Genomic DNA, 27,986 nt, shown 5'->3' on the forward strand with positions numbered 1-27,986 from the left:
TATTTTATCTGTCTATTAAGAAGTAATGTTTCATGTTATTGTTCAGTTGCTCAGTCATGTCTGACTCTTTGTGACCCCATGGACTGCAACACGCCAGGCTTCCCTGTCCTTCTCTATCTCCTGGAGTTTGCTCAAACTCATGTCCATTGAGTCAGTGATGCCATCCAGCCATCTTGTCCTCTGTCGTCCCCTTCTCCTCCCACCTTCGATCTTTCCCAGCATCAGGGTCTTTTCCAGTGAATGAGTTCTTCCTATCAGGTGGCCAAAGTATTGGAGCTTCAGCTTCAACGTCAGTTTTTCCAATGAATATTCAGGACTGATTTCCTTTAGGACTGACCGGTTTGATCTCCTTGCAGTAATAAATTGTAATTTACATAGTATAATCTATATCCTTTTAATTGTACTGTTCAATGAATTTTGATAGAGGTATATCTATGATATCATTGTCATAATCAAAAGGCAGAGCTTTTTCATAATTCTCAAAAGTTACTTCTTGCTCCTTGGCAGTTCTTTCTTCCTCTGACCCTGGCCCCAGGAAACCACTGATTTGCTTGATGATATTTTGTTGGATTTTTAATCCATGGAGTCATATACATGTATTTCTCTCTGGCTTTTTCCACTGAGTATGATTTTGAGGTTCATTCTTGTTGTTGAATGTGTTAGTAGTTTGTTCTTTTTTTTAAATTGTGGGTTGGTATTTTTTATTGCGTGGCATTCTATCATATGATAGAATCATATCATATCATATAGATAGAATCATATGATATGTAATATATTACAATTTGTTATCCATTCACCTGTTGATGGCATTTGTACTGTTTTCAGTTTGGGGTTATTTTGAATAAATCTGTTAATATTCTCATACATATCTTTTTATGGGCATATATTTTCACTTTGCCTGAGTAATTTCTTAGGGATGGATTGACTGAGTTGTAGGGTCAGTGTGTATTTAACTATGAGGAAACTACTAAAGAGTTTTCCAAAGAAGTTATGCTATTTTACATTCTAGCCAGCAATTTTTTCACATCCTGGCCAACACTTGGTATTGCCATTCTTTAAAATTTTAGCATTTTAATAGGATAAGGAGATTGAATATCTTTTAATGTGTTTATTGTATTTATGTGTTTATTGGTTTATTTGTTTTCTTTTGTGAATTATGTATTCCAATCTTTGCCTGTTTTTGTAGAGTTTTTTGGTCTTATTGTGGTAAGGATTCTTTATATAGAATACAAGTCCTTTGTCAGGTATATGTATTGTGAATATTTTATTATTCTGTGGCTTGACTTTCTTAATGGTGACTTTTGAAGAACAGAATTTTTAGTTTTGATGAAGTCCAGTTTATAGTTTTTTTCTTTTATGGTTCATTCTTCTATGGCTCTCTCTAAAATCTTTGCCTGTCCTAAGATCACAGTTTTCTTTTCATGTTTTCTTCTAGAAATTTGATGGTTTTAGCACTTGCATTTAGGTCTGTGATCCATTTTGAGTTCATTTTTGTGTGTGGTGTTTGTTAGGTGTTAGTTGCTCAGTCATGGCTGACTTTTGCAACCCCATGGACTATAGCCCACCAGACTCCTTTGTCCATGGAATTCTCTAGGCAAGAATACTGGATTGGGTTGCCATTCCCTTCTCCAGGAGATTCCCAACCCAGGGATTGAGCCTGGGTCTCCCACATTGTAGGCAGATTCTTTACCATCTGAGCCACCAGGGAAGTCCATTTGTTAGGTAGAGGTTGTTTTTTGTTTTGTTTCCTTGTAGATATCTAGTTGTTCCAGCATCATTTACCTTGGTACTTTCATTAGAAGTCACTTTGTGAGTCTTTAAGTCTATCCTTTGCCTTTGTCTTTATTGCTGTAGCTTTATATTCTTCAAGTTAGGTAATGTGATTCCTCCAACTCTTCGAAAAAAATTGGTTTGACTGTTTTAGGTCATTTACATTTCCATTTAAAATGTAGAATCAACTTGTCAGTTTCTATTAAAAAAAAAAAAATTCCTGCTGGGAATTTAATTGGATTGCCCTAAATCTGTAGGTCATTTTTGAAAGAACTGACATCTTAGAATATTGAATCATTAAATTTATGAACATGGTATATCTCTCCATTTATTGATATCTTCTTTAATTTATTCAAGCAATGTTTATAGTTTTCCAATGACCAGAATTTTCACAAATTTTGTTAAAGTTATCCTTAAGATATAGACTGAATGTGTCTCTTCAAATTTCATATATTGAAACCTCACCCCCAACGTGATAGTATTAGAAGGTGGGGCTTTTGGGAATTAATTAGTTAATACGGAAGGGACCTAATCAGTGAGATTAGTGCCCTTATAAAGAGTGTGCCTCCTTCTGTCTCGTGAGGATACAACAAGAAGTCTGCAGTCTGGAAGAGGGGCCCTTATCCAACCTTGCTGGCACCCTTATTTTAGACTTCCAGTCTCCACAACTGTGGGAAATAAATGTTTGTTATTATTAAGCTATACTGTCTGTGGTATTTTGTTTTAGTGGCCTGAACAGACTAAGCCACTGTGTATTTGCCTGATTTTGGTTGCTACTATAGATAGAATTGCATTTTTGATAATTTCCACTTGTTTGTTTCTAGTATGTTGAAAACTACTGATGTTTTATATTAGTCTTTTGCCATAACTTTCTTAAAATCAGCCGTTAGTTTTAGTAGCTTTTTTGCAGATTACCTAAGATTTCTTATGTACATGTTATGGCAAAATTGTTTTTGCGCATGTTTGTCTTCATCACGTCGCTTGGAGCAGAGATTTTAGTTCGATGATTTTTATGTCCGCAGCATCTATGATGGTATAAAGGTCAGGTTCATGCTCTTCTGATTTTTCTCCTTTCTGGCTGCATCTTTTACTCAGTCATACTCATTACTGTCTTCTCATTTCCACAACCTCTAAATTCGGTATTGTGCAAGGACTCAGTCCCCGGTCCTCTGGCAATCACATTCAGGCTTCTGAGTTTAAAAACTATTTTCTAATAAAACATTTTTTTTCTCTAGCCTATTTGATAATTTCGTTGGATGTAGAATAGGCATCTCAAACTTAACATTTAAAAAATAAACTGCTCTTTGGATCGTTCCTCTTGAAACTGATCCTGTAGTTTTCCCGTCTCAGGCAATGGTTAAGTTTGTTTGTTTTTTTAATTTGCACATGTCAAAATGATATAATTTTGCCATTATTATTTAAAAATGGATAGAAAACCAGGATGAAAGTATGATTCTACTGAAAAGAAGATAGGTTTCATCAACTTACAACTTAACAGAATTCACATAAAGATGGGAATCTTCTGAAAGCGACAGGCTTTTTGTCAAACTGTATGCTTGTTGAGTTAAGGCTGATATCTGATGTAGATAATAGTTAAGAAAACCACACATATAAAATCCTGGGAATTGATTTTTCTTAATGCCAAGATATTATTTATTTTTAGCCATTAGGGGTTGGAATTAACTTCATTAGTTTTTGAATTTTAGATATTCCTCTGGTTAGGACAAAAGGAGGGAAGCACTTCTATTCCTTCTGTTAAATTACTTGGTAATTTAATCCCCATTTACAGTTTCATTGTATTTGCAAATTTGTTCTAAGTTCCAAACAAATAGATTTTTTTTTGGAATCTGACTTTGTAAATTGGGCATTGCCAGCTTAAAGATGGGGATTAAAACTTGGGATCTCCTGGAGGGCCTCCTAGTGACAGGTTGTTTAAAATTTTCCTGATTTGATTAATGGACCTATTTGAATGGATTAGAAATACCCTTCTTCATTTCTACTGCATTTTCTTTTGAAGGAAAAAGGTAAAAATTTGAGGTATAAACATCAGTGCCCCTGTTGTTCATTGGTTTATATTAATAGAATGTTTCCAATAAAATGTACTTCTAAATTGATGCTGTCATCTTGTGTCCTTTGGCAGACTCTGTAGGTATATTTATTGCTTAAGAAAATAAATCTCTTATTGATTGTAATGGAAATACTAGAAACTTCTCTATTTTAGACAAATGTAATATTATTCTGAATCTATTATTTTAAAGAATTAATTATATACACATTCATATATGCATGCCATTATTGAGGGATCATAATTATGACCTCTTACATACATACATAAATTGATTTTCTCAGCAGGTGTTGCTTTCTTGGTGATACAGGTTTATAATGAGAAATGCTTCTAAAAACTAACCTTATTAAGCAGATTACATTGAACTGAAAAATGCCCTTCTCCCCTGTATGAAAGATTTAGAAAAAGTTCTTATTTTATGTTTCATTCTATGTGTATAATTTTAGAAAACACAGAATAAACCAACTAGAATATTTTTTAAGTGGGGAATTTCCTATAATTAGTAAGTAGATGTATAGGAAGAAATCACTGAGGTTAAGAGAAGTGGTCAAGGAAGTTGGGGAATAAGTATTTAGCTAAGCTTTAAAAATAGGTTAATGTTCTTCTTGTATTAAAAGTTTAGTCAACTTCCAGTTTTTACATTTCATAAGAGTAAATAATAATGTTTCTGTAATAAGCCATATATATATTATATATGGAATTTCTGCTTATAACTATATTTGCTAGTTATAAAATAAATGGTGGATTATAGCAACAGAATATAGAGAGTACTTTCTCTTTTAGCAGTTACAGTTCTGTTTTTTTGTATTTTCATGATTTATTATAGTAAACAATAGTTGTTTCATGAATATACACACATATAATTCCTAAAACTCGTTTCAGTGTTTCTGAGCAGTATTTTTCCTACTGTAGATAGCCTGATCTGTTAGAGGTTTAGTGGGTAATGAAATCAGTTTGGAGGGTTTTTGAATTAGTATTTTAAAAGTGAAACTTAACAGAATTTATGTATCATTGCTCTGGGTGAAAAATTGTCTTGTGACACTTTTGTATATTTATATCAATTTGCAACATAAAAAAGTATTTCTTACTATGTGATATGATCCAAGCAGAGGCTACTATTATAGGGAGCCAGTAGTTAAAGTATGGTGATTAACTTTACGCTTTCATTTTAAGAGAGTTAATATTATTGTAATTTTGACTGATTTTACATGTGCTTGGAATTGTGATTTACAAAGCAATTATGAGAATTAAGCTTGGAGTTGTTACCTGGATATTAGAGGGAGAATGACGTCTTTATACCTATTTTGAACTGACATCTTAGTGACATTGTCAGATAATAAGTAAAGTAAGTGAGATGCCTAAGAACTATCATTTAAACAGTTTTGGCATGGGCTAGAAAACATTAAAAATATTAGTGGCTCATTTTCCTTGTGTTTTATGTTATGTTGGTGATATTTAAATCTAGAATGTTGATTAAGGTATAAAGACCCTCAGATTTAAATTTTGATGTGAGATATCTAATTATATTCAAACAGTTCCTGGTATTTTAATGTACATATGTTCTATGTACACAATACAGAATTTTCTTTTAAATAGAAGCAATGTAGTTTAGCTAACTTAAGTAAAAATTCAATCTAGATTTTGCTTCCTATGTAATTAAAATGTTGATGACTTTCATATTTGTTTCTTAGTTATGAGTCTCAGAGGAATACTTAGAGTATACTGTAACATTTTCACCTTGGTAAAAGGCTTTTGTTTTGTTCATATCTATATCACCAGCATCTATTATAGACCCAGAAAATAATATATGTTCTAACCAGTTTAAGGAATTCCTTCTTTCTTCAACTTTTCTTTGTCTTTTAGGACATTGATGTTTTTCTTGTGTCTATCTTTATATTTTCTGTTAGTTTCTTCAGGATCAAATTTAGTTATAATTTGGCTAAAAATTTATATGAATGGTATTTGCAGGATATCGTACCTGGAGGCACATCTTGTCTTTTTGCCACTGCTTGGTGATGTTAATTTTGATCTCTTGGTTAAGATGTTTTGCTTTTTTTTCTACTGCATAATTATTTTTTTCTTTTGTACCTAAAAAGCAATTGTGGGCAAGAAGCTTTGTGACTATTCATTTCAAATCAGACCTTCTCCACTTAAATTTAGTATCCATTGATGATTTTTACTGGAATTAATTTTTATAACTTTTGTTTTTGATGTAATTTCCAGCTTACAGGAAAGTGGCAATAGTAACAAGCATAAGGAGCCTCCATCTACTCCTCTCCAGTTGTTTACTTTTACACATTTTATCTGTAAAATAGGGATAATAAGAGTAGTGCAGGTTTTGTCTCCTAGTTTCACTGGAAAGATTTTGTTAGGTTTGTTTTTCTTATTGCTCTGTGTAACTGTAAAATATTAAAAAAAAAATTGTAGTTCTTCTTTATTCCCTCTTCATTTAAGGTTTCTGGATACTGCTCTTTTTATATGAAATTTTATGTATGGGTGTGTGTATGTGCATATGCCTACATACGAGAGGCTTAGCGGCTGAACAACAACTGCGTATTTTTTTTTTAACTTACTGTTTCTTGTGGGCATGGGATGAATGTTTTTAAATCACAAAACAATAGAAAAGGCTCTAAAATTTAAGAAAGTCAGTCAACAATGTTTTTAGTTATGATGCTTTTAAAATTACCTTTGCTTGTATTTTTTATTTGCTTCAATTCAATTCAGCATATAGAGTGGCTACTCTATTTAAAAGATACTATTAAAAAATACTATAGGAAAAATTAGGTAATCAAAATGCCTTATATTTATAATGCTTTGGAGTTTTCAAAACAGTTTGAATATGCATTTTCTTATTTAGTATTGCCAGTAACTCAGGAAAAAAGCAGATAATTCAGAAATTTATTTCCACTTCCTATGAGGAAAATGGAGAAGGAAATGGCAACCCACTCCAGTATTCTTGCCTGGAGAATCCCAGGGACAGGAGAGCCTGGTGGGCTGCCATCTATGGGGTCGCACAGAGTCGGACACATTTGAAGCGGCTTAGCAGTAGCTGTAGCAGCATGAGGAAATTGAGATCTTGAAAGATTGTGACTTAATTATTAGGGCCACCTAGGTAGTGAGTAGTGGCTTAAGTATGAACTAAAGCATAAGCTTTAAGTTCAGTGATCTTAATTGCCCCATTCCACCTCTATGCAGTGACTAAGTGTACATTCATTTGTGCAAAGGTGTCCGTAGTGGGACCATATTTTAATTTATTCACTTAATATTTATCTTTGTTGTTTATCTTAAGTGCTTAAAGGACAGGTATAAGATTAGTTAAATGAGATCAAAACAGTGTCTTATAGGTTCATATGAATACCTGGAGGATGTTTTTCAATTAAGACTGTGTATCAAAATGCTTGGATATATGAGAGTAGTTGTGACATGTTTTTTCCTGCTATGTTGGAGAAACTATTGCCTGTAACTGTTGGAAATAATTGCTGTTCAGTGTGCTAGGTTGTATCTGAGTCTTTGTGGATTCCGTGGACTGTTGAAAATAGTAGTGAACAGAGACTGTTTTACTATAATTAATATTAAAAATCAGTGCATTATGGATCCTTGCTTCATGTGTACCATTAAATTAATTTTTTTACTTGTGGTATTATGGATTATGTCTCTGCAACATCGTCGCTCTTTTTACTCATAACCTCTTAAAGGTTCAGTGCCAGGAAGAACAGGACTGTATCTTTATTTTCTCATCACATCCTCTCTCGAATAGATGATACTTTCATTGCTCTCTTTCCAATTTGGCTTTGAGTCATTGCTGTGATTCTAGCTGTTGAACAGTCTTTCAAGTTAGCAATTAGTATTCCAGTTAAGTAAAAATTGTTTTGAGTCTGCCATTCTTACCAGTGTAACTGAGGTAGTTTCAGTAAATCAATTACTAGAGTTGAGTTGTCAGAGGTATATGGCAATTCCATGTCACAAAACTACCCTAAATATTGATAATTTGGATTTACTGGAAATTAGATTTAAAACTTCATACTTATAGTTTTGAGGTTGGAAAAATCAGTAATCTGTCATGTTCAGTAAAGCTGCATTTATGTTGCTTAGTATTTTGAAACTTAAACTGCTTTAGTCTCTTTGCTGTCTTTGCCTTCCTGATTAAATTTTGCTGTTGAGTTAATTAATAAATTCAAAGGAAGTATTCTAATTAGTTTCTGTCATAACTGGGAACCATAGTAGGTTAGAATACTTTGGAAAGCATGATAACACCTGCTCACTAGTAAGTAGATATCAATTCTTTGTCTGGCCCTCTTCCAGTCTCACTAACTGTGTCTAAATGTGTGAACCTCTTACCATCTGGGCACTTCAGTTTCCCACTAAATTAAAAAAAAAAAAGTTTTACCTTGTTCTACTTATTGCAAAGAGTTTTGAAAGATAATGGGAGGTCATTTAGAGTAGTTATCACATATATATGCTATTTACTAGTTACAATTTATAACTATTTAAAAACCATTGGCTTTAAAATATACTGTTTTAAAATAGTAATTTACTGTTTAAAAACCATTGACTCCTTTAGTGTATTTCATTGCCTAATCTCAGGACTTTTATTTTTAGAACAGAATGTATTTAAAGACAAGTTTTATTTATTTATTCAAGTTTTACACTTGACTTTGACAGGCATGGCATGAGGCCAGTCTAATGAGCCCAAAGGGAGAATGTTCAGTGTGCAGGTTGAAGGAGCCCAGGAACTGACTTTCCACAAAGCCCAGGCTATCCATGTTCATTCCTGCTGACTGGAGATTTGCTTAAAGTTGAGTGTTTTCTTCCTTCTGTACCATCTGATTCCAATCTACACTTGTCTTTTGTAGCTCGAGACGGTTGGATGGCAGCTTAACCTTCAGATGGCTCACTCTGCCGAAGCAAAACTAAAATCTCCTCAAGCTGTGTTACAACTCGGAGTGAGCAATGAAGATTCGAAGGTGAGAAAGAGTATCCCATTGAAATGATGTATTTTGTTTCCTATGTCTTGTGCTTTATTGTTGGCAGGGTCTTTGCTCTCTGGATTGAAAATTAAAAAATAATTTAATTAAAATTAGACAAGGATTAACAAAATGACAGATCTTTGTGCAAGTTTTGATGTCAGATTTACACTTTTTTTATTTGAAAAACCAGATTCTCTTACAAGGTGGCATTCTTGTAAGAACGTATTATAATCTTTTGAATTCTGCAATGGGAAAAAATTGGTGGTAGTCATAATAAAATTACAATTTTAATGTTTTAGGTATTTGTGAATATTTCTGGGTGTTTGTGTTTTAACCTGCATACATATGGCAGAGGGAATATTGTTGTCCAGCCAATGTCTGGAATATGAAGCTGACCTGAATTGTGTTTGTGTATGTATAGTATGTTTGTGGATATGTTTAAATCTCAGCTCTTACAAAATAGAATTTTGGATTAATTTTATACTGCATGGTGATTTCTTCCTTAGTATTAATTTCAGAAAACTTGAACATGTTATCAGAGGTTAAAGAGTTGCTATGGAATAGTTTTTATTATTATAGCATTTTTAAACATGTATATTTCACATGTCAACCAGAGCTATTTTTTACATATATATATTTTTTACTGTAATTGAGTATCCTTAATAGCGAGAAGAGGGAGTGACCTTTTTACCTCAAATAAATGAAAATGTTCATTTTAAGACAAGTGAAATAAAGGTAAGAATGAGTTAGGAAGATCTGAAGAAGAAGAGATTATTATGACTGTGATCGGAGAATAATGAAAGAAATATTATTTATTGAAATAATGGGCATTGAAGGGTGTGAATATTATTACTTATTTGTTAGCACTTTCACTGTTTATTGGGTTGCCCAGAAACTTCGTTTGGATTTTCCCATATGAACTTTTTGGCCAACCCACTATTATGGATTGTATGTTTCTGTTTTTCATAAGAACTGGCATAAGTGCCTATCTCTAGTTACATGTCTACAGAATTTTGAGGCATTTGAGTTGGATCTTAACACACACATACACACACGTGCGCGTGCACATACATACATAAAATTTGTTAATTTATTACAGTGTTTCCAAAGAGTCATTTCATTTCACACATTTTCACCAGAAAATAACATAAACGTAACAATTAAGTGTTGAATTGACTGGTATGTTAAATATTCTCTGCAATTTGAAAGTGAAAGTGAAGTCGCTCAGTCGTGTCTGACTCTTTGCGACCCCATGGACTGTAGCCCACCAGGCTCCTCGTAGCTGTCTAACCTTGGGCAAGTTACTTAATCCTTATGAATTTCAGTTTCTTCATCTGTAAAATAGGAATAGTATTATCTGCCTCACAGGGGTCTGCTGCTGCTGCTGCTAAGTCGGTTCAGTCGTGTCCGACTCTGTACAACCCCACAGATGGCAGCCCACCAGGCTCCCCGGTCCCTGGGATTCTCCAGGCAAGAACACTGGAGTGGGTTGCCGTTTCCTTCTCCAATGCATGAAAGTGAAAAGTGAAAGTGAAGTTGCTCAGTCCTGTCTGACTCTTGGCGACCCGATGGACTGCAGCCTACCATGGGATTCTCCAGGCAAGAGTACTGGAGTGGGGTGCCATTGCCTTCTCTGTCACAGGGCTCTGAGGTAGATCAAATACTCATTGTTTGTGAAGTACATCATGCTGTATAAATGCTGGCCGCTGCCATCTTCATCATCATCATCACTAAAAGGTTTTTTGGGCTAATGAATAAATAAATCTCTTTGTTTTAAACCAAAGCCGTTACCAACTTTATTTCTTAAGGAAATTAACCTTTCCTTTTCTCTTTCAGTCTTTCTCCCTTTTATTTCTTGATTGTGTTTTTCATATGTGTGCTTAGTGGGCATAGGGAGGTAAAGGATAGCTTGGAAGGTCCTTTATTTATTTATTTTTTCCCTGTGAACTAAGGAAAACATTCCTTTAGGTTTAGGGTAATAATCTGGAGCTCACTGGTATGGACTGGGACTGCTCCATGAGGGAAAACACACACCTATACATTCACACACACATGTGTATGTTCGCCAATGTACCTTTGCTTTAGTTCTCATGACTCTTATATGTGAAATCTGAGTAGCTCTGTGGAATTTATAGGTTGGAAGGGTACTGGTTTTGACCCCTCTATTGGATATCCTTTAAGCATCTTCACTTTGGCAGTGATGGACTTTGGGATGCTTGACTTTGGGTTGCTTGAGTCCTCCCAGCTTCTTTATTATGTCTTCAAAATGTGTCTGTGTCAGTTATATTTTTAGGCAGTAGGCATGAATGAGTAAAAGACTCAAGTTTTGAATTCATATTATTCACGAAATGTATACCTGTGTGAGATCCAACTCATTTGAGACGTAGGCTTGAGTACATTTGTATTTTTCTGTTTGTTGCTGTTTTAAAATTTTGAACAGACATTTGATTACCCTTAGGCTAAGTTGTAAAGAACCCTCCTGCCAATGCAAGAGACCTAGGAGATGCTGGTTTGATCCCTGGATCGGGAAGATCCCCTGGAGGAGGGCATGGCCACCCACTCCAGTATTCCTGCCTGGAGAATCCCATGGAGCCTGGTGGGCTACAGGCCATAGGCTCACAAAGAGTTGAACATGGCTGAAGTGACTTAGCACTCACACACATGCATGACTTGTACAGCTAGAGAACCATTTTATTAACAGGCGCTTGGGAAGAGAGCTGCAGCACCCAAATATATGAGATATTTTCTTTTTGTATGCAGATTTAAGTGATCCTCTTTGTGTTGCCTGTCTCTCCTGCGGCATTTTCGTGGATTTGGCCCCTATTCCTGATACCTTGTAAACAGTAGACATGTAATGGAATGTATGGTTATGATCAACCTGGATGGAAACATGCCCTCTCCACGTGATGTGTGCCCCATCTCTAAAGGGAGAGTGAACTGCCACACGGCTGTGCCCTCCATGAACAGATGCTGGGAGGCTTTACTTTTTCTCCGTGTTTTTATGATCTCTCATTCTGTTCTTCGGAGAAGGCAATGGCAAGCCACTCCAGTACTCTTGCCTAGAAAATCGCATGGACAGAGGAGCCTGGTAGGCTGCAGTCCATGGGGTCGCTACTAGTCGGACACAACTGAGCGACTTCACTTTCACTTTTCACTTTCACACATTGGAGAAGGAAATGGCAACCCACTCCAGTGTTCTTGCCTGGAGAATCCCAGGGATGGCGGAGCCTGGTGGGCTGCCGTCTATGGGGTCGCACAGAGTTGGACACGACTGAAGCGACTTAGCAGCAGCAGCAGCAGCATTCTGTTCTTTGTACTCTTTGTTATATCTGATTCCTTGATATTAACTTTTATATAACTCCAGTTATTAAGGACACACACTCCTCTTCCCCCAAACATTTGCTCTCTTCTGAAATGAGAATTCGGAAATTCTAGACAGGTTAGAATATTAGGTTAAAGGAACACGAGTATGGAATGTGTTTTAAAAACCAGATTGGTTAAAGGAAGAGAGAACTTTTATTAAAAGGAAGATTGAAAGTTAGCACTGGTTAGTGTATGATGCAAAGTATCATGAAGGACAAAGTTGTCGTGCTTAAGAAATTGTCATTTTTTTTAAAAACAGGAAACAGGTAAAATTCTTTCATATGTATGCTTTATAGTGTAGTTATTTTGAAAGTACACATTATTAAAATAATTCTGAGAGTATTAGAGTCAGTGCAAATTATAAGAGAATATTTTGATAGTATTTACTTTTAAGCTGCTAAACTGAAAACTTACTGTAATTCAGTGTAAAGTGTGGTTTCTAAGAATCTCTGTCTTCTTCCCTTCCAACATACACATGAAACGGGTAGCCTGCAGTGGAGTTTTAATTGCTATCACTTTAGATAACATTGTTGTACTGACCTCCTTTCTCTTAGAACGTTTCTGTCTCAAGGCTTTCCTGTTTTGCTACTAATTTTATCATGGAAACTGGATGATTCTAGCTTTTCTTATAGTATGTTGATAGATATTCTAGTCATTTTCAGTTAATTTTCATAGTGTTTGTCTACTGCATTTAGCAAAGTAAGATTATTTTCTTGTTCCACACATAGCTCAAAGCGTTTTCTGAGTTTTTTGGCTTTTTTTTGGTTTATTTCATTAGGGGGCAGTAGAGCTCTTCGCTTACCTAATCTCTGGCACTCAAAATGTTATTTGAAATAACATTCAAAGTAATTTGTGAAGTCAGTAGTTGTGGGAAATGCTAACTGTTTACATTTCTAATCTGAATATAACAATAGAGTTCTCTTGTTTCCATCAACAAAATTAGTGCCTGTTAATCAGATATGTACAGAACAAATAAAAGAAATCATTATGATTTCAATGTTTGCTAATTTATATGTGATCATTTGCCAAAATGAAATTTATTAAAAAGGCTTCCACACTGTTGATTTTTTGGTTACCTTCTGTCACTTGTATTAATTTCTTTATGAGAGAAGAGAATACAATATTCCCAAAGATAGTTGAATGGCTGTATTAGATTAGAGTATAACTAATTCCAGACTAGTCATAGACAATTGAAATTTCTTTGTTTATAGAGAATAGCAATTTATACGTAACAGATCTGGTAATTTTGAATGGCATCAACATGTTAACTTTGAATATCCTAAAAACACTAAAATGTTTGAATTTTGCTGTTAATCTTTCATTTTCCTCAGTAAATTTGCTGTTGAGAACAATCATATTTTGTTAATACAGCAATTCTAAATTCTTTTTGTACATCTTTTAAGAAAGAATCCTTGTGTTTCATCCTTTTTTTCTTCTTTATTTTGAAACAACTGAGATAAAATCATCTTGACAAGAAAGCTTTCTAGACTTTTATCTAACTGTTCAGTTGGATTGTGCTCACATTGTAGAAGGTTAATTATGATCTCCAGTGAACTTAGGACTTTTAATACTAATTTTAAAAATTAGAGGTCTTCATTCTTATTTGCAGAAGAAGGTATGACAAATTCTGTTTAGATTGAGAAAAGGGGGAAAAGCCTTTTTTTAGTGCTTACTCTATGTAGATATGGGTTTGCCTCTTTTAATATTTAAACCATGTCTTCCAGGTACAAATTCTTATTATTATCTGTATTTTATAGATAGATGGAGAAATGGAAACATGTATAATTAATTTATTTTCCTATATTATTCCTAACTAATAAACAAGGCTTCCCTAGTAGCTCAGTCAGTAAAGTATCCACCTGCAATGCAGGAGACCTGGGTTCAATCCCTGGGTCGGGAAGATCCCCTGGAGAAGGAAATGGCAACCTACTTCAGTATCCTTGCCTGGAAAATTTCATGGACAGAGGAGCCTGGCGGGCTCTAGTCTGTGGGGTCACAAAGAGTTGGACATGATGGAGTGACTAACACACAATAAACAAAGTTGGGATTTGAAGTCAGGCAGTTTTATTTCTGAGTCTTATGCTATATTTATTGCTAGGATACTGTATCATTTTGCTTATTTAATAATTTAACACTTATCCTGTAATATGTGTGTATGTTTTAGGGTGTAGAGAGCTTTTCTAAAATGCAATGATTGTTTTATTATTGTTATTCTTCATAAAACTATAGTTATGTGGATTCTAAATTTTCTTTGCATTTTCTTTTTATTTGATTGAGTTGAAACAATCTTACACTTAAATCAATGAAAGACACTAATATATTCCTTTATATAGTAACTAAGGTAGTTTGTTTTGATGCTATCCCAGTCAGTAGAGGCTGTTGTTATTGACAGACTTTACTGTAAGGGCTGTATGACATCATTGATGTTGATGTATTGTAAACAAATAGGGGATATCATTAAAAACACATGCTTAGCTGTATATATGACAGGTTTTTCAGTAAGAGAAAAGCATATGTGGTTCAAATCATGAATTTTGTATTAGAAGCTTAAAGTATTTTAATTTCCTTAAGGACGGTGTTCATAGTGACTGATTTTGGAGGACCTTCAAATTTTTCTGAGCTGCTTTGATGAGCAGGTCTAAATTTTACAAATGCTGTATTTTTATTAATCTAATATCTGTATACTGAATATGTTTCAACATATTCTCTTGATAATTTAAGTTCATTTTTCTCTGTTACAGTAGAGGTACATATATTTATGATGGACATTTTGGGAAGTACAGGAAAAAAGCCAGTTATAATCATGTATAATTCAAGAACCCACTTCACTTTTCACCCATAGGCTTGTTATGTTTCGCTGTATGACCTTCTAGTTGCTTTGTTATGAGTGATTTTTTTAAAAAATAGTGATGCTTTCTTTTGGTTTGGTAAAAAGAGTTGAAATTTTGTTATTACTTTTCAATACTAGATGTGGTATGAGAAGATAATCTCTTTCATTGGTCAGAATTTTTTTCCCTTTTATACAGTATACTATCTTACGATCTGAAAAGTTACTCTGTAAAGTCTTGGGTATTTTACTCACTGATTCTGACCAGAAATTTATAAAATGAACTTTGTCTAATGAGCAGGTCTGTGTCAAGATACTAACTTTTATTTGTGTCATTTGGGATTGTTTTATTCAGGGTTCAGAAAAATTTTGAGATTGGTCAGTGGTTTTACTTTTGACATGAAATGATTGATGAATATTGCTTATCTTTTTAAAAGATTTTTTGGGGTCTTTTTTTTTTTATTACCTAAGTTGTATTTGTTTATTGTGAAAATTTTCAAGATATAGGAAGAAAAACTTAGATTTACCACAACTATGCAGACATCTTTTATTTCAGTGTTTGTTCAATAGATACTTTCTTTTGCAAGTCTTTGATTTTCTATTCTGCTTTTTTTACTTAACTCTGTAACAGATCTTTTCCATATTCAAATGAATGAATGAGTAAAGCATCTTTGGAATTTACGGTCATTCTTCAGGAGTATAATTGCTGGGTGAAGGGTGTAAACAAAAAAAGATCTGACTATAGTTAGATAATAGGCTTTTCATAATCATTTTAGGAACATTTTAGGTTGCCTTTGAGGGATTTAAAATCTTATGGAGAAAGGTGTAACATTATTCTCTCAAAAATAAGTTCTTTGATAACTAGTTAATTATTATACTTTGGATAATTTTAGACCAGTGAAAGCCCAGGTTATTTTTATAATATTATAGAGCCCTCTCATTTATAATTTCTTTATTCCAATAGTATATACATTAAACAAGCTTTTGTTGTATGTGTTCTATATTATTAAAGAACATGTGGAAGCAATCTTATAAAATATTCTAGCAGCTTAGAGAAAATAAAATAGCCCCTATTTGTAGACAATTGCACATATACTTTGACAAAAAAAAGCCTGATTCTTTGGAATCATATTTGCTTATTTAAATATTTCTAAGACTTTGTGGCTCTAGTTTTCTGATTCCTAATTTTGTTTTCTGTCCTTTTTTATTGTGATGAATTTCTCAATGATAGTATCCTTGAAGGTGTCATGTTTCTAAATGAGAGCAATTCAGAGATGTCTTTCCTTAATTTAGTGGTTTTTTTTTTTTTTTGGTTTATTTTTAAGTTTCCTGATTAATATAACTTTCTAAAAGATCTTAAGTATTCAAGTATATTGAAGTGTTCACATCATATATGCACAACTCCTTGATATCACAAAATGAACCCCTTGGGTTCATGGTGTGTGAAGAGTGTGTATGTGTAACCCTTTATCTGTATTTTAGGCTGCCTCATGGAAAGTCCACATTTATCCATAATAAGACTTTCTAAGCTAGCAAAAATATTGTTTTAGACACTATATATCTTTGAGTGAAAACAAAGTATTAATATAAAGAGTATGATGGTAGTTAGATAAAAATGTCTTGTAGGAGTAAATCCTTCTAAAAAAAGAATACCCCATTCATGCATTTCATAATTAAAAAAAAAAAAATCTTTTTACTGAAATTCTTTTCAAAAATTTTGTGAAATTCCAAAGTAGGGAAACAAATAGTATTACCCTCACTTGCCTTTCCTAGCTTCTGAACCTCTTTATTTTTTGAAATCCAGTGGCAATTGATAATTGTAGAATTCCTCAAATATAGTATGTTTGAGCACCTTTAAATTTTCTTTAAAATATTTTTATGGGTTAGAAATAATACTAATGTAAATGAGTGGCTTAAGTATTTTGAAATAAAAGTGTTAACAATGAATTAGACATCTAAACAAATAAAATGCTTAAAAGTTTAGTAAGTTAAATAAGCAAACTTCTAAAATATCTCAAATTCAAGAAACACTTATTAAACACATTTATTATTCATGAGATGGGTCTAGTGGTAAAGAATCTGCCTGCCAATGCAGGAGAAAGCAGGAGACATGGGTTCGATTCCTGGGTTGGAAAGATGCCTGGAGGAGGAAATGGCAACCCGCTCCAGTATTCTTGTCTGGGAAATCCCATGGACAGAGGAGCCTGGTGTCCTTTAGTCCATAGTGTTGCAAAGAGCTGGACACGACTGAGCACCTGAACACGTACACACACATGCATGGGATACTAGGCAAGGTATTTTTTATATAGACAGATCTTCCTTTTCATCGTGGGGCTTATGGTCTAAAAGGGAGTACATATTCTAAGCCTGTAAATGTAAGTTTAGTGAGTGTTACAAAGAGGAAATATGGAAACTGTGGAAACTGACAGCAAGGAGTTGGAGACTACAACGGAAAGGGGAGGTTGAGGTGGAGGAGGAACACATGAAGAAGGAGAGAGCCTTATCTCTTGAGCTTGTTGAGTATGAGATAGCTGTGAGATTCAGGTAGGGATTTTTGGATGGCAGTTGGTGAGGTAGGGGGCGGGTTATACACCAGAAATTGAGCCGTGGAAATCATTGAGGTTTTGATTATAATTTCAGTTATGAGATGGAAGAGCTCAGTCGCTTAGGGAAGGAGTATAGAACCTTATGAATTCCCAAATTTAAAAGGCAAATAGAGCTGGAGGAGCTTTTCACAGTGATTGGGAAAGGAGCAGCCAGCAACTGAAGGGAGAGAGCATTTCTTGGAGGGCGAATTACTTTACATGCTATAATAGGTAAAAGAGAGAATTAAAATTACTAATTTAACCCTCACAGCTGGGAATTAGGCACTAATATTTTTCCTAGTTTGTAGAGTGAGAGCCTAGTCTCAGTGGTTAAATATCTTTCCCTAGGTTGGAGACCCAGGTTCGATCCCTGAGTTGGGAAGACCCCCAGGTGAAGGGAAAGGCTCCCCACTCCAGTATCCTTCCCGGAAGAATTCCATGGACAGAGGAGTGTGGCAGGCTACAGTCCACAGGGTCACAAAGAGTCGGACATGACTGAGCAGCTGACTCTTTCACTTTCAGATTGGATTTTAAAAAGGGATGTAGGCCACATTTGAACATAGGTTCACCTGCCACAATAGCCTGAACTTACAGTCACTACATAGTAGTTTAAAGAAAAATGAGTTTAGCGTCATGCGGGTCACTGGTGATCACTGTGTGGGGCAGGAGAACGAGGTGTTTCAAGATGGAGGGTGGTATTGAATACTGTTCAGAGGTCAGGAAAGAGAAGAGCAGACATCTGTATGACTGTTGGATTTGGTTACATGGACTTCGCTGATAACCTTGACAATTGTAATCTCAGTTACAGTTGCGAGGGAAAAGAATCCTGACTGGAATAAATTGAGGAAAGAAAATGAGGTAAGAAAGTGAAAGCAAAATAGAATAGTCAGTGTAGAGGAATGTGGATTCAGTGGCCGAAGATATTAGAGAAGGTTTGTGTGCCACATCCATTGGGGGAAAAATTGATGCTGCTGGACAGAGAAGGGTATGAGTTGCTTAAGAAAGTGAGAAGATTAGTTGAACTATGATGAGAGTAGGAACATACTGTTTGTTGTAACAGCAAAAAACAAAGAGAATGGACCAGGTAGGTTGTTTTGGTGGTAGAAGAGAAAGCTGTAACTGATTGCTTCTGTTTTCTGAATGTAATTATTTGTTGGGGGAGTGGATAGGTCTTGGAGTTTTGAGAACAGAGGAAAAAGTATGAAGTAGTTATTTTGGATATTGGGAAAATGAACAACCTAGTTATTTTAGACTATTTCACTCTTACTGACCAGTGCTCATTGCCCATTTGAGCTTTGTGAGCACGAACTTGAAACAAGAACTGTTGAAAGGATATACATTTTCCTTCATCCGTTTTTAGTTGCTCTAGTGCAGATGTGAAATGGCAACCTACTCCAGTGTTCTTGCCTGGAGAATCCCAGGGACGGCGGATCCTGGTTGGCTGCCGTCTATGGGGTCGCACAGAGTCGGACACGACTGAAGCGACTTAGCAGCAGCAGCAGCAGCAGCAGCAGTGCAGATGTGAAGTAGGTAGATATTTAGGTTTAATCAGGGTTTCATCTTTGCCAAGTATATCAGATGAAGAGAGGAAGGGACAAAGGACTGACTTTGCATACAAGGGAGAGATTTTGGTGATGGACCATAGATTCTAGATCAGGTCGGTTGGAAAGTGAGGATATAGTGTATGTTGCGGGTAGCGTGATGGTGAGTGAGAAGCTAACTGATGTTAGAACTGGAACCCTTGCCACACCCTCGATAGTCATTTGTGGTTCAGAGGACTCTCAGATGCGTTAGTTCCAGGATCACTCAGGAATTTTTTGTTTGAATCTTCAGACCTCTTGACTTGGTCAGGTGTATAGCTTATAAGTGAAACCTGCTGTCTGGTCTTCTCTGAACTTTGTCCCCTGCATCAACTTGGAACCTGAAGTGGCCTAAATACAAGATTTATTCCACATCCTAGGGGTTCTTAATGTGTGGCTAGTGGCTACTGCTTGATCTGTTACTTCTTTGGTTGATGATGTACCCAGTCTGTGGTGGAAAATACTGGCATAGTTCATAGTGAATCCTCTCTTCCATGATACTATAGCTGGAAATCAGTTAAAATGTAAACTTTTAAAAAAATCTTAGGTAAATGTATTAACCACATCTTTGATGGTTTGCTGAATTGCTGTGTGAAATCTAATATTCTGATTTTGGCATGGCATGTAAATTTTAGATTCAGGAAGACAAAGTAAAGATGATTAGATTGTTTTCTTATGAGTAAATTGCATTTTTGAATGTTGAATTCAGGCCTAATAATTTTGACAGAAGAGGAAGTGGCAAACACCTTCCTGGCCTAGTTTAAATGAGAATTTAAGCATGTTTGGTGTTAGGTATCATATGAAAGCTTAAGTTTATATATCTTGAATATGTTATGTAAATTATATTTCTTTCAGATTTCTTTCTTTGTATGAGAATTGTTTAGGGGAAATTAAACTTTTATGAAGAGGAGGAATCAGTTTTACTGTATAATACATTTCTCAGAACTAATTATTGGGCACTATTGGCTGTTTTTATGGTATTTGGAAAAGTGAAGATTTTTCTAATAAGTTCACATATAAAATTCTTTTTATGTTATTACTTTCTGAACTTTTCAGCTGTCTTTAATATTTACCTAAAATGACTGATCTTTTGAGTAAATCTCATATCTGTATATGAAGTACTTTAAGGGTTTAATTGAATCCTCAAATTTTATATCACCTGACTACTTGCTGGAAATGTTGCCATTCCAAGATGCCTAATGATTGTGAATCTGGTTTGGCTGTTTTCTTGTTAGTTTTTAACATTAACTCTGCATCATCAGTTCTGTGTTTTAATTCTAGAGCTGAATGGTGTTTTTGAGGATCTGAAGGTAGTTGTTCAGTTAGTGCACAGAAAATAGCCTGTTTCAGTCACCATATCATTTAATGGAGAATGGTGTCCATAGGCAGTGGGAACATATCATATCTAGGGCCATAGATGGAATAGGGTTGGTAGAGCACTTATTGTGTCACTTATCTCACCTCCTGCTACTAGCAAAAACAAACAGTAATCTAATTTTTACAAACCTTGATAATTTGCTTGTTTCAGGAAAGTTTTGATCCCCATGTCTAATTGATGAAGTGACATATCATACACAGTGTTTAAAACATCATATTAAGCTTTTAAAAATTCTTTTGTTGGTGTTTTCTGGAGTTTATATAAAATTTACTTATACTCTATAACTGTGCTGTTAAAACATCAGTGAAACCCTGTATATTTGTTGTTGTTATGATTAGTTAACCAAAACATATAGCTGACAAATTGCACATAATGGATGAAGATGAAATGTAATAACAAGTAAATGTGTAGACAGAAATTCTTACTTATTAATTTCATCTTTCAAGGGCAGTTTCATCTGAACTTATTTTAGGGAATTTTAGTTTTATCTCTTTTTTATTCCTTTGTATTTTTCTAGATTTACTTGAGCAATTTACATTGTAGAAAAATCAGAAAATGTAAGAAAATAAAATTCGTCCATAATTCTATTTAAAGATAATAATTTTGAATGACATGCTTAATTGGCATATAGCTTTCCAAATCTATCAATTATAAACTATTTTCCCCCCCTCATGGAGTATTACATTATAAATATCTTTGTCAATAGATGAATTTTTAAATAGCTGTGGAATATTCTGTATTTTAGTAAATGTGGTTTATTTTTTCTAGTAATTCTTTAGCAGTATATTTGCTTTTAATCCGTGTTTAAACCAGTTGACCGATACTAATATATTGGCTGAAGTGAGGGAAGTAGATCATAGAAATGCTATCCATATATTAGAGAAGATTTTAGTAGCTGCTGGAGTATTTACTTTTTATTGCAGGATAAACTGCTTTTTCTAATAATCATGTTTCAACATATAGTTTAAGGTGTCTTTTAAAATTCTCTCTGTGTGATTACTAACTGATGACATTCTCAAATGAAGAGAATTTGCTCCCTCCTTTCCTTTCTTTTCCCTTCTTTCCCCTTCTTTCTTTTTTTTTTTAATAAACAAGCAAAATTGCAGTTTCTTTCAGAGTTATACCATTTTATCTCAAGGAGTTCCAGCCTATCCATCTTTAAAGGGCAGTTTTATCCAAACTTAAAATACTACTACTTCTTTGGTAAGGGCAATATAATAAAAGCTTCCAAAATAACCCTTTAATAACTCTCAGCAATAAAAAAAATAGAATTATTCATATGCAACTTTGTTTATAGAATGAGCAAAGGCTGATGGAATTTTCCAGCAAAAAGAGATCTTAGGTGGATTTGGCAGTGGATTCTTAGATATAATCCCAAAAGCGTGAATGACAAAATAGATAAATTGGACTTCATCAGAATTAAAAATTTGTGTGTCAAAGGATATTATGAAGAAAAAGGAAAGATAACCTAAAGAATGAGATAAAATATTTGCAAATTATATATCTGATAAGGAATTTCTATCTAGAATATGTGAAGAACTCCTAAAACTCACCAACAAAAAGATAAACAACTCAAAGAATGGGTAAAAGACTTGCATAGACATTTCTCCAAAATAGGTATACTAATTGCCAACTTGCACATGAAAAGATATTAAACATCATTAGTCACTGGGGATACACAAAACTATGAAATATCACTTGACACCCATTAGGATGGCTGCTGCTGCTAAGTCACGTCAGTCGTGTCCGACTCTGTTCGACCCCGATGGCAGCCCACCAGGCTCCTGTCCCTGGGATTCTCCAGGCAAGAATACTGGAGTGGGTTGCCATTTCCTTCTCCAGCGCATGAAAGTGAAAAGTGAAAGTGAAGTTGCTCAGTCGTGTCCGACTCTTTGCGACTCCATGGACTGCAGCCTACCAGGCTCCTCCGTCCATGGTATTTCCCAGGCAAGAGTACCGGAGTGGGTTGCCATTGCCTTCTCCATTAGGATGGCTATAACTAAAAAAAAAGTAAAATAAGTGCTGGTGATGATATGGAGAAATTAGGACCCTAATATATCACTGGTAGAAATATAAAGTGGTGCAGCCTCTATGGCAAGTAGTTTGTTACTTCCTCAGAAATTTAAACATAGAATTATCAAATGACTCAGCAGTTTCACTCCTAGATATATACCCAGAAGAAGTGAAGACAAAGAGTCAAATAAGTACATCTATATGCATGTTTATAGTAGTACATAATAGCAGCCCAGAAGGTGGAAACAACTTAAATTCGCCCATCAGTGGATGAATGAATAAACAAGTAGTATATACATAAATGGAGTATTATTAGCCATGAAAAGAAATGAAGTCCTGATTCATGCTACAATATGTATGTACCTTAAAAATCTTTTTTTTAGGGGAAGAAAAGCCACTGACTTGTATACTTTAAAAGGATTAAAATAGTACATTTTAGAGAGAGAGAGGCTGACTAGGAATATTTTAACCCTCCCAGTTTACTGATCAGAAGATCAGGCCCAGTGGGGTTAAATGATTTATCACTTGATTATTGGCATAGCCAGATGAGACCCTACTCTGATAGAATGCAGGGGGCGGGGGGAGGGGGAACGTAAGATTTAAAGTGAGATGATTGAGTTTAAATTCTTAGGCTGTGGGCAAAAATCGGAGTTTTTCTGCAGTAAATTTCTCAATTTGAACATGTGGTTGGTAATACCTGCCTGTTAAGTTTATTGATAGAATTACATGAGGTATCTGTGAAATGCCTATTAGAATGACTGTCACATAGTAGGAACTTCCGTTCCGTTCCGTCGCTCAGTCGTGTCCGACTCTATGCGACCCCGTGGACTGTAGCCTACCAGGCTTCTCCGTCCATGGGATTCTCCAGGCAAGAATACTGGAGTGGGTTACCGTTTCCTTCTCCAGGGGATCTTCCCGACCCAGGGATCGAACCCGGGTCTCCCGCATTGGAGGCAGACGCTTTAACCTCTGAGCCACCAGGGAAGCCCACTTAGTGTAATTGAATTTGAAGTGCTATAGTTTAACACTGTGTAAGGAACATAAGTTATTCTGGAAAATATTTTTAGGAAAAGATTACTTTAGAAGACAGTTGAGTACTGGCTTGATGGCTTATATAGTATTTTGCTCTTAAAAAATTGTTGAGTGTTACAATAGTCTCCTTTGTAACCAGGCTGTTGGAATTGAGATTGAATTATCTGTAGCCATCATTTTTTAACAAATTACTGTTTCTTTTCTTTTAATTAGTAGAAAAGATTCCCGAATGAACATAGAGGAAGAATGCCACTTCCTTAATTACTGATATTACGTTATAGGCTACTTGAACTCTTTGTGGGATTTTTTTTTTTTTTTCCCACCCACAGTGACCTTTTATAGAGTATGTGCTCTGAAAGAACAAGTCCACAGGGATAGCATGGCATTGTGCCAGTTACAAATGTAATTTTCTATTTTATTAAACTATCTTTGCTTTTATATCACTATTCTCAATTATAATACTTTGTATTTACTTGGTAGCTTTTAGCTACAAGGCTCAAAACTCTACAGAGACTCAAAGCACTCCAGTGAGGTAGGCATACTATAATCATCCTTTTTAGTTAAGAAAAGAGGAGGATGATATTATTTGTTAATGCTATAATAATATAAGAAATAATCTACTAAAAATCTGTCACTGGTTATAGGATTTGTTATTCAGTCACTAAGTCGTATCTGGCTCTTTTGCAGCCCCATAGAATGTAGCCTGCCAGGCTCCTCTGTCCATGAAATTTCCAAGTCAATACTGGAATGGGTTGCCATTTTCTTCTCCAGGGGATCTTCCCAACCCAGGGATCTAACCCACATGTTCTGCATTTCCAGGTGGATTCTTTACCACTGAGACACCAGGGAGGCAGTTATAGGATAGTCATTTTTAAGAAATGAAAATTTCTTCTGCCTCATGTAAATAATGTTTAGATTTTTATCCACACTTTATTTGTTTGGGTATTTTCTCTGCTTTTCAACTGATTGTACTGTATGTTGACTTTCTTTGACTCTAAAATACAAGAAAATATGAATACTGTAAGCGTGTACCTAAAGTAGTTTGATTGAATGATTTAAATTTGTCAAATATTTTGCTGTAGACAGGTAAGTAATTTATAGATTTATTGACAAATTTATATTTAGATATAACTTGTAGATTTCTTGGCTTTGAGATGGGTATTGTGTATTCACTTATAAGTTAATTATAGTCACCTCCTTAGGTATTTTAGGTTGACATGCTAATGACTAAGAATATAATAAGACTGCTGCCATTAAGTGTATTTACACTTCTCTTTTATGGTACACATGTTCTTTATGAATTAAGAACAATCCTATATGTTTTTTTTAGTTCCTAAAAAAAAATAAAGATTTCTCATAAGGAAATTTTGTTTATTTAAGAGGTAAACTCATAAGTTGCCTTGGGTCAGTTCTTATGGATTAGGACCGTTTTGAAGGCCGAGTGGACAACTAATTTCTTCACGGTATTATATGAAATATGCAAGTGGCCAAGATATCTCATTGTCTCTTTTGTAAGTGCTGCCACTTTATATTTTTCTGAATTCTAGACGTTCTAGGTAGATGGAGCTCATCAAAGCTGAGTATCTTGATGACTGCAGTGCATAGAGAGTAAGCACTGTGTCTGGTAGTACCACATGTAAACAATTAAGAAGGTAATGATAGTAGATAACATTTATTGACCATTTAATATATGCCAGGTATCCTATGTGCTTTTATACTTTGTCTCATTGGACCCTTGAAATTAATAAACAATAAGTCACGTTTTTAAATTTGCTCAGAAGGACTGAAAATAATGTGCAATTTAATGAAGTAGCCACTATGCTTCCACAGTGATTACTTTGCCATCTGTCTTTAGTGAGGTCCATGACTAGTGCCTATTCTCATAGTCATTATGGTTTTATCTTGTTCTTAAACATTTTGTTTTGATAGTCATGAAACTCTCCTGAGGGTAGGTGATTTATCTCCATTTGCCAGGTGTGAGAGGTGAGAGAATGACCTTGATACAGGATTGCATTGAGAGTTGTTCCTGTTCTTTTCTGGCAGGGCTGTCTGGGTGAAGCACTCATAGTATTCGGGAATCAGGGCATTGCTGGTAGTAAAACAGAGTCTGTACTGGATTTTTCTAGATTATAACTGCTCAGTTGAAGTGCGAGTAGGTAACAGGTTAGCTGATATATTCATTGACCTCTTCTGCTCTTGGGGCAGTCAAGCAGTGTGTGGGGGACCTGGAGGCCTTAGCCTGTCACCTAACCTCAAACTGCCTTGTTGGTTAACCACATTGTAGAGTACAATGGGAAGCCTGTGTGTGGGTCAAGAAGCAGCCATTAGAACCGGACATGGAACAACTGACTGGTTCAAAATTGGAAGAGGAGTACGATAGGCTGTATATTGTCACCTTGTTTAAGTAACATATGTTCAGAGTACATCATGCGAAATGCCGGGCTGGGTGACTAACAAGCTGGAATCAAGATTGCTGGGAGAAATAAGAGCAATGTCAGATGTGCAGATAATTCCACTGTAATGGCAGAAAGTGAAGAGGATCAAAGAGCCTCTTGAGGATAAAAGAGGAGAGTGAAAAAGCTGGTTTGAAACTCAGCCTTCAAAAAACTCAGATCATGGCATCTGGTCCTGTCACTTCATGGCAAATAGAAGGGGAAAAAGTAGAAGCAGTGACAGTTTATTTTCTTGGGCTCCAAAATCACTGCAGATGGTGACTGCAGCCATGAAATTAAAAGATGCATACTCCTTGGTAGGGAAGCTATGATAAACCTAGACAGTGTATAAAAAAACAGAGACATCACTTTGCTGGCAAAGGTGCATATACTCAAAGCTGTATTTTTTCCAGTAGTCATGCATGGATGTGAGAGTTGGACTATAAAGAAGGCTGACTGCTGAAGATTTGATGTTTTTGAATTGTGGAGGTGGAGAAGACTCTTGAGAGTCCCTTGGACTGCAAAGAGATCAAACCAGTCAATCCTAAAGGAAATTAACCTTGACTATTCATTGGAAGGACTGTGCTGAAGCTCCAATACTTTGGCCACCTGATGTATAGGGCCAACTCATTGGAAAAGACCCTGATCCCGAGAAAGATTGAAGGCAAAAAGAGAAGGGGACGACAGAGGATGAGATGGTTAGTAAGTCTCACTAACTCAATGGACAGGAATTTGAGACAACTCTGGGAGATAATGGAGGATAGAGGAGCCTGGGATCACAAGGACTTGGACATGACCTAGTGACTGAACAATAACAACAAAGTATAAACATCATCATTTTTTGTCAGTGCCAGCTTGTGAGTTAGGCCTTAGGAAACTATTTCAGAACTGTGAAGCAGTAGAAATTATATAATATTTTATCTTTTTTTAATATCTAATTCTCTCCTATTTAATTGCTGATGAGATGTTGAATTTAGAGCTTGAACCTTATACTTAGCAGCTTAACGGTAGCCACTTGCATAAAAGTATAAACATTTCCTAACCAAATTGTGTTTACCAATCAGTTGTGTCAGTTGATGAAGGACAAACTTGACTTGTTTACTTGAGAATGCTTTTCACCTCCAATTTTCTTTCTGGGGAAGTTTGCTTTACCAGTAGTTTTAGCTAATTATTGAAACTGTGACATAAAAATTATTTCAGATAGTTTAAGTACGTGAAGCAATTCGTAATTCAGGTTGGCCCAAATCTTTACATTCAGAGTGCCTTTATTAACCCACATATCTTACCCTAATCCTCATTTCTACCAGGTTCTCCTATAAAACTTATTTTTCTTTTTTGCATATTAATGTTAAAAAGAGGGATGGATGGTTTCTTCTTTTTTTTTTCTTCTCTTTTACATATACAGAGAGATGGGTTTTACGGTCTCTAAGGTCAGTGTAGAAGGTGATGATCTCATAGAGATTAGACTCTAATTTGAGGAGGGAGAGGAAATTCCTTAGGAAAGTACCACATGGGATCTCAATGTAACTTTTCTTAGTAAATCAGTTTCAGTCATAGTATTTTTCATCAGAAGTTTGTTGGAACTGTTTGCTGTTTCTTTAGTTGGTCATTTAGATTTGGAGTGCATACTTGTCTTTTAGCCCTAGAATCACCTTAGCACACATGAGACGTCAGCTAGCATTGACTGAGGAAACAGAAGATTCACGTTTTCCATCTCACACTCACACTGACTCCAGGACTTACCCTTGTTCAAGGAATGGTGGACCTAATTGCTTACATTTTTAAATTAGTATTCTATCTCTGTTTGCAAAGTGTATAATACAGTTGAAGTTATACAAGTGAATTGTGGTTAAATTCACGTAAATATGTCACTGTGTTGTATTAACTGATGACTTGTGTGTGCTTTGTCCCTTTTATGTTTTACTGACATATATTCAGATTCTTCAGGTTCTCTTGTCTTAGAACTTAAAAGTA

At 35.1% G+C, this 27,986-nt stretch overlaps 1 protein-coding gene across 4 annotated transcripts in view; it reads left to right on the top strand.

Annotated features, from left to right (window-relative positions):
• COMMD10 (COMM domain containing 10) overlaps positions 1 to 27,986 on the top strand; it is a 197,763-nt gene that overhangs the window by 25,045 nt on the left and 144,732 nt on the right. The window contains exons 5-6 of one of the 4 annotated variants that reach the window (XM_055431441.2): positions 8,689 to 8,799; positions 24,068 to 24,112. In XM_055431441.2, coding sequence (XP_055287416.1) covers positions 8,689 to 8,799; positions 24,068 to 24,112 — 156 coding nt within the window. Of the gene's footprint in view, positions 1 to 8,688; positions 8,800 to 10,170; positions 13,494 to 24,067; positions 24,113 to 27,986 lie in introns of those variants that run through there. The other 3 variants (XM_055431440.2, XM_055431444.2, XM_055431442.2) reach the window with 3 other exon arrangements.

This window comes from Moschus berezovskii, chromosome 8 (genome assembly GCF_049115385.1).
Source record: "Moschus berezovskii isolate FMDL1 chromosome 8, NW_MosBer_1.0, whole genome shotgun sequence".
Classification (NCBI taxonomy): domain Eukaryota; kingdom Metazoa; phylum Chordata; class Mammalia; order Artiodactyla; family Moschidae; genus Moschus; species Moschus berezovskii.